Consider the following 15,466-nt stretch of genomic DNA (forward strand, 5'->3'; position numbering starts at 1 on the left):
ATGAAGGACTTATGATGGATCTGAAGAAGATTCAAACTATTATAGATTGGAAGAATTTAAGAATAATAAAAGATGTGCAATGCTTTTTGGGCTTTGCCAATTATTATCAAATCTTCATCAAGAATTTTTCTCAAGTTGCAGTTCTTCTTACACATCTTACATGCAAAGAAAAAATTAATTAGAGCAAAAAAACTAGAGCATTTTTTGAAGCCTTTAAGTCAATATTTATTTTTGCACCAATCTTGTATTGCGTTGACTTTTTTAAGATACAACATCTAGAAATCATCTTATGATAGATGGCCTAGCTGAGCAAGTTGTTCAAACTGTCAAATGTGGTTTATGAAAGTATGGATTACTTCATAGCAACCATTTGTGATTGGGATTTGATGTTGCCATAGATTGCAATCGGTTATCGCTTTAATAGACAAGAATCTTTGGTATCTTATAATCCTTACTAGTTGTTGTACGGATGAGAGTTAATTCTACCTTGCTTAATATGTGAAAAGCTAGTTCTAGTTGTATATCTAGATGATCCTAATGTTTGGGCTCAATATTCACATGACCAAGCATCATTTTCTTGGAATATGGAATGGATGGCCAATATTTTAGAATCTAGAGTCAATGTGCTATACCCTAAATAGAGATTAAAGTTGTGAATCACAAAAGCAGAGTTATAATAAGTCAATTACTATTAGACCTGCCTTGGGAATTGGGGTATTAGGATCTAATGTATTTGTTATCTGGTCACTAATCGATCAATCCAATCACATAGTGAACCGTGCATATATCAAAAGACAAACAAAACAGAGAAAATATAAAGAAGAAAATAAAAATAAAAATAAAAAAGCATGACCACATGGAGCCAACGATGCCTTCCACGTCAGCAAAAGCGACAGACCAAGCTGTCACCGATCGAACACGCCGAAAGCGGGTCAATACCAATCATCACCTGCCAAGTCACCACAGCGCTCTTTGGCGCTAGAATTGACTGCCACACTTCGGCCCCCCCCTAAACGAATGAATAATTCATTACTTTTCGTTATCACGTTCATCAACCCAAGCGAAATGTCGTAATCGACGATTCAAATTTGAATTCATCGACGCGGGAGGATCTTGAGGGTTACTGTCCACATTCAATGCAAGCCATCGCCAATTTACGTCTCACCTCCAGAATTTCGCCTTGATTTCTGTAGGTTTCAAGGTCCCTGAGGATCATGTTTAGAGGATGCTTGATGGTAAGGGTTTGAGAGAGATCGTGGTAGTGAGGAGAAAGGAGGAAGATGTGAGTTCGAGGAGGCGGTGGCGGTGGCGGTGGTGGAAGTGATGAGGAGGAAGCCGGGTGACGGTGCAGACCTGCTGATGAAGCTGAATTCGGTGGAATTGCTGGCAAGGATGGTGGAAGACCATGGACGTAAGTAACACGGTTCGAAACGAGGGTTAAACACTCGGTCTCAAAGGTGATGGAAAATGTAGTGTAGTTCAAACTAGCGACGCACAAGCGTCGGTTTTTGATGTCGTGTAATTGATGCACCCAGGCGAGGTTCGGAGAAGTCTTCTCATTAACGCAGTAAGTTTCTTCGCTCCAACAAAAATTATTGATTGGCATGTATGAATGCCGTGGCGGTCGATTTTCCTTTTGATTCATAGAGCATACACTTCCGAAATGAGCCTTGCTTTCTCCGAGCAGTTTCTTGCGTCAGGTTTCTTGCTTCTTCACTTCTTCTCTTGTTCTGAATCCCGCGATGTCAAACATTATTCCGATTCATGTCATACAGTTTTGTTGAAAGCCCCATGTTCAAAAGTTATTGGACTTGTTCACGGTAGGACAATTTCGAAGGAATGATGAGTTTTGTGGTTGCTGTATCTAATTCTTTCTTTGTTGTTTCGTTAATTTCGCATTTTGAGGATATTTTCGTGCATTGTGCAGAAGTCTGGGAGTCTTTTCATGAACCTGTCTAAGAATTAGGTTTCAAAATCGGATGTGCAACGGATCATAATGGCCCCATATAACTATGTGGGCATCGTTCCTTGACCTGCGGTGAAGAAAGTTCCAATGAATCATGGAGAAACCTCGTACACATCACAACTCAGCCATCAGAAGTTGTAAAATTATGTGAGCATATCATGAATTGTCGTAAAATTTGCAATGAATATTTCGCACGTGATTATAGGTTACGTATTTTCTCTTCCTTCGTAGGGGTTTTACTGGTATTTTTGAAGACCAGATGTCCGGGGCGTAACCATAGACTCTCATCAGCTGTCTGGTCAATACATTATTACACTTCAGATCTGTACATAGGTGTGGGAAATGTCGGCTGCCACGCGTGCCGTAGGATCCTCATACCTTACACAGAGAGGTGAAAGCGCACCGAAAAGTACTTGGTTAGCCGCCTCTACACATTGCATTTATCATCAAAGACGCGTTAGCCGACAACAAGTTCCTAGGACAAGCATCTAAGAAATTAGAAGTATTGTACACATTTTGTGTTTTTCATATAAACGCATCAATAAGGGTACGAATTTTCAGCTGACGTCTGATTCAACTGTGAACTTTCCTTCTTTCTTTGATGACTCTGACTGTACTCCCACAGGCAAGAGCTAGGTAGATGAACGCTTCATCACTCCGATTGAAAGGTGGCTTAGTTTGGGGTTGTTTCCAAGGGTAGGCAACCGTGTTTGCAACCCTTGAAGTTGTGGATCAGTCTGGCTAACCCATTAAGTTGCTTTCGAAGCGTCAGGGCTGCTCCTCTGAGGGGTTGTGTGTCACTTCTTCACGTACGAGTCCAACATTAAGCTGCTAAAGGACCATATGCTGCAACTTAGAAGGTACCCGTCTGATGATCGAGGCTTTTTCCACGCTAAGCAAGTTTCATGTGAGTGTCAGGACACATTCCACTTCAAGGTACTCCAGCACTGTGCTATTCAAAGTACCCTGTACAATTGTTTTATTCATCCACTGTTTCTTCATACACTGAACTCGTATGTGTTGTATGTTTCACTTGGAGCATTCCGTACATAAAATTGATTGGTAGTTGATACAATTGTACTTGTTCTGTTTACCGACTATCTTTTTTTCGAAAATAATTTGAACTTCGAGTTCCACTTCAAAAAGAACAGCTTTCTCGACTTTTTGCATGAAATATGTGTCTCTACAGTTTCATCATAACAAGTAATTGGATCACTTGTATTTCATAGTATCTGGATTACATACATTCTTTTTATCTCATCTGTAAGTTTGAAGTTATTCATTCTCAAAGTAATCGTTTTCATTAAAAAAAATCTTCTTGATGGCAGTCCATGTTAAGCATAGATAATATTGCATCCACTCTAATTTAATTTTGATTTCCACTAATTTTTTAATAAATGCTTTCATAATCAATAAATTATACATTTATAATTATTTCTAGTCAATCCTAATTTGAAGGATTCATTGAAGTTTTGTCGTATATATTGAATTATGTAAACTTCTTAATCAATATTTTTAGTTTACACATACAATTCAAACGAAGTAGTCAAAAAGTGCTTCCAAGTTTCTCAATGAATGCCTGCAACATAACCTCCTATGTTAGAATACCAACGCAGGACGAAGATCTGTTTCTTATAATTGTAGATACCTATACATTTGTATGAACATTATTGAATGCAGAAGTACTCGTATAATACCTATCCTGGTTACTCAATACATAATAATTTCTGTGTTCTTTGGTTTGTTGAGAGTTTACTTTCTGTTGATTGATTATTAGTTCATATTCACCTTTTCAAGTTTTGAAAAACTAATGCCTAAAACTTTATTTACACATTTATTTTTTAAAGATATATATGCATGATTCATTATTGTATGTCCATAGTTTGTAAGTGTGCAGATGGATTCAATTGAAGCAAATGGAGAACTTCTTGAAAAGAAATTCTCTCTCTCTCTCTCTCGATATATATATAATCTTGATGATAGTGTTGATACTACCATGCAAATACCTAAATATAAACTTGATGATGCTACCCTTGCACACTAATATATTTGTGTGGGTATTTGTATATATATATATATATATATATATATATGTCATTTATTTTCTTTTCTTTTCTATTTATGTCTTCGAATGAGTTTTAACCAAGTGCTTCAATCATAAATGGTATTGCAGTCTACATGAAGAGTTTGTGAATCTAATTTATCAATGCTTGTTTGACTTGGAAACTGTTAAAAAGTTTTAATAACTTCCATTCAAAGATGAGGTCTTGTGGGCATTGCACATGTGCTTCGTAAGGAAATATGTGTTCCAAGTTCCTACACAACTTGTATCAAACCTTTACATGAGTGGTCAGTAGCTAGTTTGCATGATCTGAAGCATGGATGCTACTAGACCTATTCAGATAATACTATCCAGTAAAATTATCATAACTTGAAAACTATTCCTACTATTGCAAGTTGTTTTTGTTTGCTATATATTTTTACTAAATTTTATTTCACAATATTTTTTTCTTACACACCCACAATCTCACACATACATGTTGGGTATAGTTTTTGTATGTAAATTGAATCCATATAAAAATGTTAAATGTTCAGTGTTAATATCATGATTTAACTGTTGTATTACAAAGCATAGTAGATTGAATTAATAACTTAAAATAAAAATCAACGATTTATTCATAAAACAATAATCAGTATTTTTTATAATATCAAAAAGTATGAACAATCTACATTGTCAAAAATTATCATACTCTATGCAATCAATAATATTTAACTTGTACTGAAATGTGTGTGTGTATATATATATATATATATGCATACATGAACAGACGCATGCACTTTCACACAATTTCTCCTGTTATGTTTTTCAATTCTATTCCCCTGTCATTACCCTATTTAATATAGAATAAACAAGTAAAATCTGACAGATGAGTAACCATAAGAAAAGAAAATAAGTTCCATTTATGAAAATCAATTGTATTCTTCAAGCATTCAAGTCTGTTGAAAATTCTAGAACATATTTTCGACTAATAAAAATATAATAAATATAAGAAGTTATAACATTACACTTAAAGTAAGCCGTGGGTTTGGTCTTCTGGAGGTTGTTTTCATGTACATATTACACATAATCCCAACTATATTTCATCTTAATTTATCTAACCTGATAAAATAAAGTAAAAAACAACCTAGAAATAAATAATAAAAATCGTCAGACATGTGTTAAATAGCACATGCAAACAAGATAGTCTTCAAACTTCCTCAACCTATTTCAATGGTTTTTTCTTTTATCAAAAAAAATGGGTGTAAATTTTAATACTAAAAACAAAACTGTACAAAAACACACCTTTTTAAAGTTCGTTGTTATTAATTCAACTTTTGAGGAGATTGAAATGTGCTCTATAATCCAAAATCACTTCTTTTAGGAGACAAGGATTTTCACATGTGTGTTTTAATTCAAAAGCGATTGCTTTTTCATTGAAGAGGTTACCAATTGTTTTTTGTTGCATGTTTCTAATAATTGATACTCCGTTGCCAAAACCAGCACCATAAGTTAACACTTTAGTCAAGTGAGAAAAAAGAATAGAGTCAATGCCATTCCACAAAAGCTCATGAGCTTCATGTGAGGCACATGCGCCAGCTTCTCAGCTAACCCTAATTTGGCATGAGTCCAAAAGAGCCCCCTATTATAGAATAATAGGTGTTGCTCGTTGGATGGATGAATAAGGGTTCCAATTGGGTTACGTGCCGTAATGAGCTCGTGGGGTCTAGACTCTGGAATAGCCTAAATTCCTCTTCCCACACATGTGCTCAGCCTAGCTGAGCTCAATATGGGGTTTACCTCAACATTCATCCACTCACTAACTCGAACATCCATCCACTCATCCATCCATCCATCCATCACGTGAGGGGTCAAATATTCATTAGCTCATTACAAACAGACATCTCAGTTTAATTATTTATTTATTAATGAATGGGAGTAATGTGGTTGTAATCTGGTAAAGGTGAGGGGTAGAACATCTGCCGATAACTTTCAGGTTCAGATTCGTAAGTGGCTAGGTGGAGAAGTAAAAGATTATGAAATAAAAAAGTATATCTCTTTTGCAAATAAGCTAAAGAGATTAGAGGATAACCAAGTAAGATCGAGCTTTAGTAACAGGATAATGATAATGGATGAAATTTATAATTTAAAACATTCTATGTCAGACCTTGATGCAGAGACCGCATATGGTCAGATGTGGAGATTATCTCACCTTGTCAGAAATTCCAAGATACTTCTTTTAAGTGCGACTCCTATGATAGATAAAGCCGAAGAGATCTTATCTATCCTTAATTTGATACTTGATGTTGATCAATAATTTGATACTTGTGAAAATCAATTACGGCGCATTTTTTTTCCCCTACTGTTTTGATGTTGCCGAATACACACACACACACACATATATATATATATATATATATATATATAATTTTACCTATTTGTAGTACTTGGTGTTGTGTGCATATATGTATGTATATGTATTTCATGTGTATATATACATACGTACATTTCTAATCACAGTGAACTAATTTTATAACTGAGTGTACATACACAAGGCTTGTAAATTTACCAAACACAATTAAAGGCTTTAAGTTGGATATTTTTCTGATTTTGTTGAGGCTATAAAAAGTTTAACACAAACATGTATATAAAAGCATTTTATTAAGCAATATTAGTATACGAACTATAGAAGCTGAATTGTAACATACACACACAAAAAAAAAATGTTGAAAATGCATTGAAAAATGTTAGTTCAGCAAAACATTCACTGATTAAAAGATAAATAACATGTTTCTCAAAATATTGACAAATACCCTTTTGATGTGTGCTTTTTAAATTTACATATGACGATGAATATGTGTAACACACCCAACATCCTCTAGTAACTGGATGCCGAAATGATTAAATTATTTAAAATCATACTAACAAAACATACAATTAAAAGAGTTGGCTAAGTTCAATCTCTGGTTTATCAAGCATGCTCATACAGTGTCCACAATGAATGTCATGATTTGCAATGAGTTTCTTCAATCCAAAAAAGTTGACAACATCAGAAAAATATGAAAATATACGACCAAATATTACGTATACTATCTAATGAAACAAGATTTCCTCAGTGTGACTTGATGCCCATACTTAAGAATAATCGATAATCACATGTCTGAATATTTCTCATGAGGTTATCTACAAAGTTCAATTCTCTATTCACATGTTGAGTAAATTACACACAAAAGGTATCCAATAAAAGTAACCTATTTAAAGACAAAGGAATATCATGCTGACATGGCATTAGGATAACCGCCACGTGCAGCGGGAACGGGGTGACTTCACCCAAATGGACAGGGAACGAGGTTGACAAACGGGACGGGAACGTTGTACTCGAGCTGTTCCCACCCAAAAAGAGCACTCAATCCCAAGCGGGGATCAGGGGAACGTGGCGTCGTAGGCAAAGGATGGGAATACCGGGAGAGACTGAGCCCCTCCGTCCCTGTTCCGACCCTATCCCGCCCGTGGCTTCGCAGCCGCTTCTACCACCAGGCACCATGTGGACCACGTGCTTATTTAACCCCCCCCCCCCGTCGACGACTTTACGTCCCACACACCTGCTCCGACTGCAACGTCGTTTTTCCGTCCTTTTTTTAGCGTCGATGTTTATCGTCCGACGGAGCTGTGGTGGGGACGAGCCCATTTTTTTGAACCCCATGCGACGTTGTATCCCCTTACGACCAGCCAACCGTATGTATGTACTACGGCAACTTCGACCGGCTGCCAGTGAAGCTTTGGTTCCGCACCCTTCAAAGTCGTAATTGCATGTGCATTGAGCAATCACATGGTCGGGAGGAGCATGGAACGAGAGAGGAGGATGTAGGCCACCACCCCTCGATCCGTGTTGATATAGGCCGTTATGGAGAAATATGGGAGAACTGGGGCGCGATTGGGACCAGCATTGGCTTGCAGGCGAGCGTGAAGTGGAGGAGCTCACCGGATGTGTTTGGGCGTAGTTCTCCGACGTGCCAGAGGAAGGGTTGCGTGGAAGGTTACGGAGGACGATTGGAGTTAGCAGAAAGATTAGTCGGTTGCGGTGCTCTGTTGAGGTGGTCGCTAGGAGACGGAGTTGTGAGGAGTTTGTGGTGGGGTGAATTGGTGAAGAAGAAAACACAATTACGAATAGAGACGGCGACCTTGGGGACGTCGGTGGTGTGTAGCACGTGGTCAAGTGCGAGCTTTGGGGGTGTCTGGATGGTGCGGTGCAGAGTAAGAACGAGGGCGCAGGAGTAGCAGTGCCCTACCAGGACATGCGGGAAGAACTGGTAGTTTATATTTGTTGTGAAAGAGTGGATCCAGGACGAGGAAATAGCAGGTTGGTGACGGGGGATTAATTACTAGTAGTGCTCTCGTCGGTTGCGTGTAGTTGGCGACGGATTCGCGGTGGTTGGCGTAGAGAGCGAGAGGAGAGGTTGCAATACCTGTGCCGTCACGATGACAAGAGAACCCGTGGCGATCGACCTCATTAACCTGGGGGGGATAGCTGAGCGTGGAGTTGGTGGTCTCATGAGAAGCAGCTCCATTGAATGCGATGAGCGAGTGAGCCGAGGTCGTCTGGTGAGGCCTGTGCCCAGCATGCTGAACCATCCTTCACGCTCGCAGTCCGTTTCCAGGATGTCGCCCGGCCCTGACGGACTTCGAGATCGAAATATTAATTATTTCACCCAACCTGGTGAGGTTTCCACTCTTCATTCTATATCCACGTTGACAGCTTTTGCGGTTATTCTCGCGGAAGGAATTCAGAGCATATAGATCCGTCTTCCCGCACAAGATGCATATAGTTCCATAGGTGTAGGTGAATATTGTTGTAAAGATTGTCTTGACACTTCTGCTAAAACTATTGATTTCGTTCAGCGGCCAGTCCACGAGGTTCAGTGCTAGTCATTAGTTCATGGCCGGCAATTAATTAGAGTATGTTTGAATGCTAATATTGTCGTGATCAGTTACCTGCTTTAGCCCCATGATACAAAGGGTTGTCTTTGTTAAAGTTAAAATTCCAGCGCAGAGAAAAGGTTGATCATCTGCTGTTTTTCTGTGTAGGCCCCTTCCGACCACCGTGGATGAGCAACCATGTAGCGGCGGGAAGAGTCCTAACCGATTGCCGAAGCCATTGCAACTTCGGCATGGCTGCTGAAACGTCTGCTGAGAGGAACATGGTTTCGGAAGATCATTTGACAGGCTCTCAGTCACGCGGAGATCATTCTGCTCCTGCAAGCCCTTCTCATCACATTGTAAGAGTCCATTATCTTAGTTAGGACAAGCTGTGGGAATGAACTTGCAACTGAGGGAATCAGTTGTATTGATCTCTTTGTTTTAACATGACACGTTGCATTGTATCACGTCTTGACATTTCCGACTCTTGCATTCCCAAATGGTAATGACTTTTACTTGTTATGATTATAATTTATAGCGGCTTAGTTCTTCAAGTGGATACGAGCTGGATTTTACTCAGCAGCACACTCGGAAGTATGCATCCATATTCACTAGCCCCGCACACGCTTTAAGAAACATGCCTGCAAGTACGTCATCTCTGAGAGAGGAAGCACAGGCTATGAGTACCCATCAGTCTAATCTTACAGCCGCTGAGCCCTCCTCGGTGCCTCGTCAGCACCCTAGTTCCAGCCACAGCGCAGGATTTGGGTCTCCCGTACCATTCTACAGCAGAATGAAGGACAACACTGGGGCCGAAAGTGGGTCTGCCCTGGGTAGTCAAAACCCACCACGCCAGCCAGAATTACAACACCCGGTCAAAGATACAAAGATGGCGGCCGCGCATGGCCTTGTGAGGTATCATCATCTAGTCACCTTTTTATTCTATTTCATTCTTTCTTTCAATGAGCTCAAGCCTGTCTACTTAGTAGCATTTCAAAGATCACAATAATTGGTTTTATTCTTCTGTTCTTTACTCAATGGAAAAAAAAAGTAACAGTGATTTGTTTTTGTGTTTCGCAGATCAGCCACAGTCGGAGAGCTGCCTCGTGTGGCACAGCTTACCATATTCTACGCCGGGATGGTCAATGTCTATGACCATGTGCCGTATGAGAAGGTGAGCTATTATTCTACTTCTGCACGGCTTCTTGCTTCCGCCTTGTTCAGGTCAATGGTGAGAATTAGCAGCCATTACCTCGTACTGTGCATTATTTCTTATAAAATATCCGTGGTTTCACTTTTCTTCTTGGTGCAGGCTCAAGCGATCATGCTTCTAGCCGGTAGAGAGAGCTATCCCAACTATGAGAGCCTTCTGGGAGGTTGCAGTGCGACGGAAAGCCCTTGGATCTGTAGCCCCGGTGCAATAAACCTGCAGGCGTCCAGGGGGGGATCTCCTGCTCCATTATCTTCTGCTGACCTCCCACCTCCAGGAGTCGTACCCATGGCCATCCGACCGACGCCGACGACAACAGCAGGCATGATCAGTGCCCTAGTTTGAATTTTCCAACTTTATCCTTTTCGCACTTTACGTATTTCCGGAGCAATTGAAGTTGTGGATTCAAACTCATGTTTTGACATCGTCTTTATGTTCTGCAGTTGAACTTCCTCAAGCAAGAAAAGCATCTTTGGCCCGATTCTTGGAGAGGAGAAGAGACAGGTGATGGTTTTTTCATCGACCTAGCTTTTTGGGTTGTTGTGCATTTGTTTGCCTCAAATCTAGTGCATATCCTGCTTGTAGGATCAATGAAACCAATTTTGACCTCGCTGTGATGTTGCGCAGGGTACGCACTGGACCCTACGTTCCCAGAAATGAAGAAGCCAGGAGAATCCGCGAGAATCCGCCGAGTCCGTCTGTAAGCTCTGCCAGACCACCCACACGTCCTTCCTCTCCAGTACCTGGGCACAACAACACGGCACCACCAAATGCTGGCGGAGCTACGACAAGCACAAGTCAAGTGAACGCCCCACCGCCAACTCCATCAAGGGAAAGCAGTTCAGAAGTCTTGGATCCATCTCCGGGGAGGCCGCAGGGCGAGAACGGAGAGGGGATGCAGCCAGCTCCACCAGGAGTATCATCTGTAGGCGAGGGTTCTGTTGCAATGAGCTAAAACCAGAAGCAAGAGGTCGACATAATTTTGTCATATTTTTTTTTTCTTCTTCTGTCATTTGACCATCTTGTGAACTTAGTCCATAATCTATTCCGTAGGTCACTAGAACATTCGGATTATTCTGATACTAACCCAGCCTTCCAGAGGACCACGTAAATAGTTGTGAATATCTTTTAGCTGAAACTGAACCACTGGTGGGGCTCCCAGAACTTACCCCAGATCGATCGATGGATGATCAGCATTAAACCGTGCACCGGTGGACCTAGAGAGCAATTCACTGTTGCAAATTCAGACTTGCCCACATGAGTGCGTGAGTTCTGCTCTGACATCTGGAGACCATTCTACAGAGGTTACAAATTTTGTAATTTTTTTTCTTTAAAACACCCATCTCAAGTCAAAATTGTAAAGAAAAAAACCGAAAATATCATTTCAATTTGAACTGATTTTTGTTTGTTTGCTTCTTTTGTTCGGTTTAGCTTTCCTTCTCTTTTCCATTTATCACAAATGTTACCGTTTGGTCGGTGTTGTTGACCACAAAAAACTGCTGTGCGAACGCCTGGACACATAAACATCCACGATGCAAGTACAGTTGAGTACTATGATAGTCTAAAATCGGGCTGCTGACAACGAGGTGAAGGAATCGTCACCATGTGCTGCTAAAGGTGAAAGTACGCTGTCGCTCTTGTGGACAGCAACACACCGATCGCGTGAGAACTGGGTCAGGCCCTGCGTCTGTTTCCACGTTGCCTCTGCGTGCCCACTGCTGCACGAAAGCCTGATTTATATTCTGCTGGTGCTGCTGCTCCAGCGCCATTTTTAAGCAACACCACCATCAACACGTTTTCCTTCCCTTCATGTGGTAAACTCGTGTTTGCTGCCATGGGTTGGACATATGTGTTCCACAGAAACATGTTACATTTCAGCTTCTCATCAAAATTGTGTGTGTGTGTGTGTGTGTTTAATTCTTCGTTATTATTTCTTTGTACTGTATACCACTTTGACGCTGCTGAATCAAAAGAGGTAGCCACGAACAAAAGAGCTCTATTGCCCGTTTTTGGGGTGGACTTATGGACGATAAATTGTCGTATCATCTTCCTCAGTCTCTTTAGTTGTATGTACATTAAGACCACTTTGGATGATGACTTAAGACAACCAACTAATTTCTATGCTTGAGAGACATATTGTTGTTAAGAAAATGCAAACCTTGGTTTTTCACATCTTGAATTTTTTAACGACTAATTGAATAAAATTTGATTCAATACAATATCTCTTATGATTGCTAATATTTTCATACATATCTGTATTTGTTAAATTTTGAATATACTTGTTTTAATACAAAGATATGCTGTAATTGTTATTTTAGCTCTCTACATATTTACAGCAGTTCTTGTATGCCAAATAAATTTGAATATTATGTTTTTATTTTTGGCTTGTGATAGAAAACACATATCCTTCCATTTGAATAAAAAATTGAGGCTCAAATAATATGTCCACATATTTTAGGCTGAATTCTATGGTTTACAACTAAAATATAAAAAAATTCCTATAATTAATTTTTGGTAATGTGCAACATTATATCTTTTTCTACAAATATCTTAAATTTTATTTATTTAATATCATTTTTCTAATAAAAATATGAAATTATATTATATATATATATATATATATATATATAGTCATTGCATGTAAAACTATTTGAATCTATTATTTCTAATTATAGATTTTAATCTTAAACAAACATCAATTGATAGGATGTTTGATTTATAAAATATTCAACCTTCTAGATTGTACAATCTTTAAATCTAGAAGGTTGAATATCATTATTAATTTTATTTAGCCACTTCTTATATATATATATATATATATCCTTAAATCTTTTATAGATTTTTTGTAAACTTTATGCACTAAACATATCATTAATCTACTAAATGATTTGTTTATAAAATTTTGCAACATGTATTTGGCTATTATTTTCTAGAAACAATTCGTTTTTCAAACGTGAGCCTAAACTTAAAAAAATACATAATAGTAGAATCTATTGGTTTAAAATTACAGATGTCCATTTAGCCAACAAGGCCACCATAACCTTTTTTATGTTAATAAATTCTGGATTTTTATCTCTTCATCTATATTTTGGGTGGTATTAAATGCCAAATAATTGAAGTAAATACTAAAGATAAGATACTGTTCCACAAGAAATTAAAAATCATTGATTTTATTTTTCTCATATCTTTTAATATTTTAAAAATTTAATAACATAAGATGAAGATAGTCTTAATTTATTAAATTAAATAATATTCTAAAATTCTAATCTATTTGAACATTTTATTTAATTCAAGAGTATTAAATTTTAAATTTTTAATAATTTTTTTTTTAGTTTTTTTAATATTATTGAAATCTAAATTTTATGTTATTTCTATGATTTTGGAATTTTTCTTGTTCATAGAATTTTTTAAAATTATAATTTAATAAAAATGGATAAATTACTTAAAAAATATATTTTTATATAAAAAAATAACATAAGAAAAGAAAAATGCAAGATAAAGTTTTTGCTTGTACTTTCTTCATTAAGATATATGAAATTTCTTAATACGATATTTAAGATGTAAAATTTTACAACCTACTGTCAAATTTTATAAAGAATTCTTAAATTCTTATGTTACATAATTTTTGTTCTAATATAACAAATTAAAAAAGAATAAAAAATACTATTAACATTTTTGATGTCCAAACAAACATTGATTTAAAAAAAGTAAGAATCGAGATTGCTTATAATCTTCTGATGGAAATCTTTGCATCTATAAATTATAACTTGTTTAAATTTTATAAATAGAATGTCTCAAAGATAAGTTTAGAAAAGTTAAAATTAAAATTAAAAAGGAAATAGTTATAAAACATACTAACAATTGATTTGGATAAGTAAATGTTAAAAAAAGTGGTTATTACATTTAGAATGTTTGTGGCTAAAATTTTAAAAAATCTTAATATTTACTAAAATTATATTTTATGGTATTTTTCATTAGTTTTTTTTATTATACTTTTATTATATATATATATATATATATATTAAATATATTGAAAAATTAATAGTAAATAGTTTTAATCATCTTTAATGAAAAAATATTTATCAAATTTAATTGAATCAAAAGCTAATTAATACAATCTTTTTTTAGTTTATTTTTCTTTTTCTTTGTAGGAATATATTTCTTGTGTTTGTTTTCATTTCAAGAAGCTCAACTTATGCATGAGTAGAAATAAATTCTATAAGTCTTTGTCTCTTTATTAATCTTATTTTCTCTCTTTAAATAGACCAAGTCTCTATAAAGGAGTATTAATCAAAGATTAATAATTTTTTTTTTTTTTCTTTTACCTATTGATTTTAAGATTCTTAGTTGATAATTTTAGTACCTCAAGATTATTTAAGCCTAATGAAAAGAATAGAAGGATGTTATTTTTTTAATTTAATTCAATTTAATTTATAGTGATGAAAGAGTGAAAATTTATAAAAGTTTATATTATTAGATTTTTCTATAGTCCTTGTAGTAATCAACCAATATATAAAGAACCATTTGCATATGCAAATGTATCATACATAACTTTGTTACTTATTAATAAGTAGTACACTTTAACATTAATATTTCTATTTTTTTGAAAACAAATGAAGGTTGTATTAATCATCCAAATATAAATAAAAAAACACATTTATTACAAGTTTTTCTATTGTTTTTGTAGTTGTATTAGTGTAATCAATTTGCGTTTAATTTCAAGAACTGTCTTTAAGCCAAGCTATGATAAAAATAATTTAAAATGCCACTAATTCTTAATTTTGTAAAATGGTTGTGTGATGGATTGTAACTTCTTAGCGCAATTGACACAATTGATAGTACTTCTGATAGGCATTTTGCTTTTATAAATTGAGATTCAATCAACATCTTTTATAATATTTTGATTATTGTCTATGTGTAAATTAGCAGCTAGTTGCCAAACTTACAATATCTTGTTGCAACGTTTTTATTTTCATCACTTAGATGGTCCATAAGTCTCTTACTTTATTTTGTGTATTTTTTATATATTTAATATATATTTTAAAAATAATTACTTTACTGATAAATTTTAAAATATATTATTAAATAAAATTCATTAAAACTTTAATCTAATTTTTAAAAAAATTATCTATATATATATATATATATATATATGTGTTTGTGTGTGTGTGTGCATGTGTGAGTGTGTATGTGTGTGTGCGCATGTGTGTGTGTATGTGTGTGTGTGTGCGCATGTGTGAGTGTGTATGTGTGTGTGTTTTTAGTTAAAATTAATTACAAATTAGATAAATTTTCTTAACAAAATAATATTTTAAGAACATATTTAATTAACCAT

General features: G+C 36.1%; 1 protein-coding gene and 1 long non-coding RNA gene across 2 annotated transcripts; both read left to right on the forward strand.

The window, feature by feature from the left end:
- The first annotated feature begins 851 nt into the window (after window positions 1–851).
- Window positions 852–2,531, forward strand: LOC112282226 (uncharacterized). Its single transcript, XR_002969821.3, has 2 exons — window positions 852–1,567; window positions 1,928–2,531. It is a non-coding gene; the product is annotated as an uncharacterized LOC112282226 (long non-coding RNA).
- A 5,229-nt stretch (window positions 2,532–7,760) lies between these two features.
- LOC112282693 (uncharacterized) lies at window positions 7,761–11,529 on the forward strand. The gene is made up of 7 exons (XM_024520653.3): window positions 7,761–8,721; window positions 9,090–9,280; window positions 9,460–9,836; window positions 10,002–10,095; window positions 10,234–10,453; window positions 10,575–10,635; window positions 10,759–11,529. The coding sequence occupies exons 1-7, from the start codon at window positions 8,484–8,486 to the stop codon at window positions 11,084–11,086; spliced, it is 1,509 nt and encodes a 502-aa protein (XP_024376421.1). The 5' UTR covers window positions 7,761–8,483; the 3' UTR covers window positions 11,087–11,529.
- The last annotated feature ends 3,937 nt before the right edge of the window (window positions 11,530–15,466 follow it).

This window comes from Physcomitrium patens, chromosome 5, assembly GCF_059467195.1.
Source record: "Physcomitrium patens ecotype Gransden chromosome 5, ASM5946719v1, whole genome shotgun sequence".
Lineage (NCBI taxonomy): Eukaryota > Viridiplantae > Streptophyta > Bryopsida > Funariales > Funariaceae > Physcomitrium > Physcomitrium patens.

What these genes read in the sequence shown, in the direction of transcription:
- LOC112282693 (XM_024520653.3), top strand. Translation starts at nt 8,484, where the DNA reads ATGACAAGAGAACCCGTGGCGATCGACCTCATTAACCTGGGGGGGATA. An exon ending in CAAGCCCTTCTCATCACATT is followed by an intron (nt 9,281 to 9,459) that starts GTAAGAGTCCAT and finishes TATAATTTATAG; the next exon opens with CGGCTTAGTTCTTCAAGTGG. An exon ending in TTGGAGAGGAGAAGAGACAG is followed by an intron (nt 10,636 to 10,758) that starts GTGATGGTTTTT and finishes GATGTTGCGCAG; the next exon opens with GGTACGCACTGGACCCTACG.